The sequence below is a fragment of the Amphimedon queenslandica genome, unplaced genomic scaffold, assembly GCF_000090795.2.
Source record: "Amphimedon queenslandica unplaced genomic scaffold, v1.1 AMPQUscaffold_11089, whole genome shotgun sequence".
Classification (NCBI taxonomy): Eukaryota; Metazoa; Porifera; class Demospongiae; order Haplosclerida; family Niphatidae; genus Amphimedon; species Amphimedon queenslandica.
This window is the reverse complement of record NW_003548666.1, coordinates 7,364-8,370: the sequence shown is the minus strand read 5'-3', so window position 1 is coordinate 8,370 and position 1,007 is coordinate 7,364. Positions and strand designations below refer to the sequence as shown.

Genomic DNA, 1,007 nt, shown 5'->3' with positions numbered 1-1,007 from the left:
GATGATGATGATGAGATAGATATTGAAGATGTGCAACCTTTTCTACCTCTAATTTTTAAAAGTACTGGTTTGGTATCAGAATCACTACCATCATCACCAGAAAAGTTCTCAAAAGATGAGCTTTCATTTGTTGAAGAAGTACCTAAACAAATCGAAATTGAGTGTCCAGTTTGTCTTAATATATTGACAGATCCTCAACAGGTGAGCTGCTGTGGACATAATTTCTGCAAGTCTTGCATTGAGAGAGTAAAAAGTAGTAATGGATCCTGTCCTATGTGCAACGTTGGTCATTCGAAATATCAATCGTTTGCAGATAAGAATCTCTCTCGTATTGTTAACGGGTTACAAGTCTATTGTACCAATAAAGTGAAAGGTTGTCAATGGAAAGGAGATTTGAAGTATCTACCCACTCACCTTAATAAAGGGAAGAGAGAAGGAGAGTGTCAATATGAAGAGGTCAAATGTCGATATGAAGAGTGTCAAACAAGAGGTCAACGTCAGCATCTTAACGTTCACGAGGAGGAGTGGTGCGACCAACGACCATACAGTTGTGAGCATTGCTATGAGGAAGGTACATATTCATTTATTACCTTCTCACATATGAAAGTTTGCTCAAAGTATCCTACAAAATGCTCCAACGATTGTACAAGTTCTGTTATGCCTCGAGAAAGTGTTCCTGATCATTTGACCCAGTGTCCATTGGAGCCAGTAGATTGTGTGTTTAGTTGGGCTGGTTGTAATGATAAGCCATTACGTAAAGATGTAGATAAACACACTGCTGATACTAAACATATGGCACTATTAGCTGTAGCTTGTGGACAATTGAAGAAAGAAAATGAACAAATAAAAAAAGAAAATGAGAGAATAAAAGAAGAAATGATGGAAGAAATCGAGAAAATACAAGAAGAAAATGAAAAAACAAAAGAAGTGAATACCCAAACACTGTCTTATCTTGGTGTCATTAACAATGATTCACATCCTATTCTACCAGTCACAGTTAACGAACG

At 36.9% G+C, this 1,007-nt stretch overlaps 1 protein-coding gene across 1 annotated transcript in view; it reads left to right on the top strand.

The window, feature by feature from the left end:
• Positions 1-62: 62 nt before the first annotated feature.
• LOC105315287 (TNF receptor-associated factor 5-like) overlaps positions 63-1,007 on the top strand; it is a gene marked incomplete at its 5' end in the record, with an annotated part of 7,689 nt that continues 6,744 nt past the window's right edge. Inside the window, one exon of the mRNA XM_011409877.1 lies at positions 63-571. Coding sequence (XP_011408179.1) covers positions 63-571 — 509 coding nt within the window. The remainder of the gene's footprint in view (positions 572-1,007) is intronic.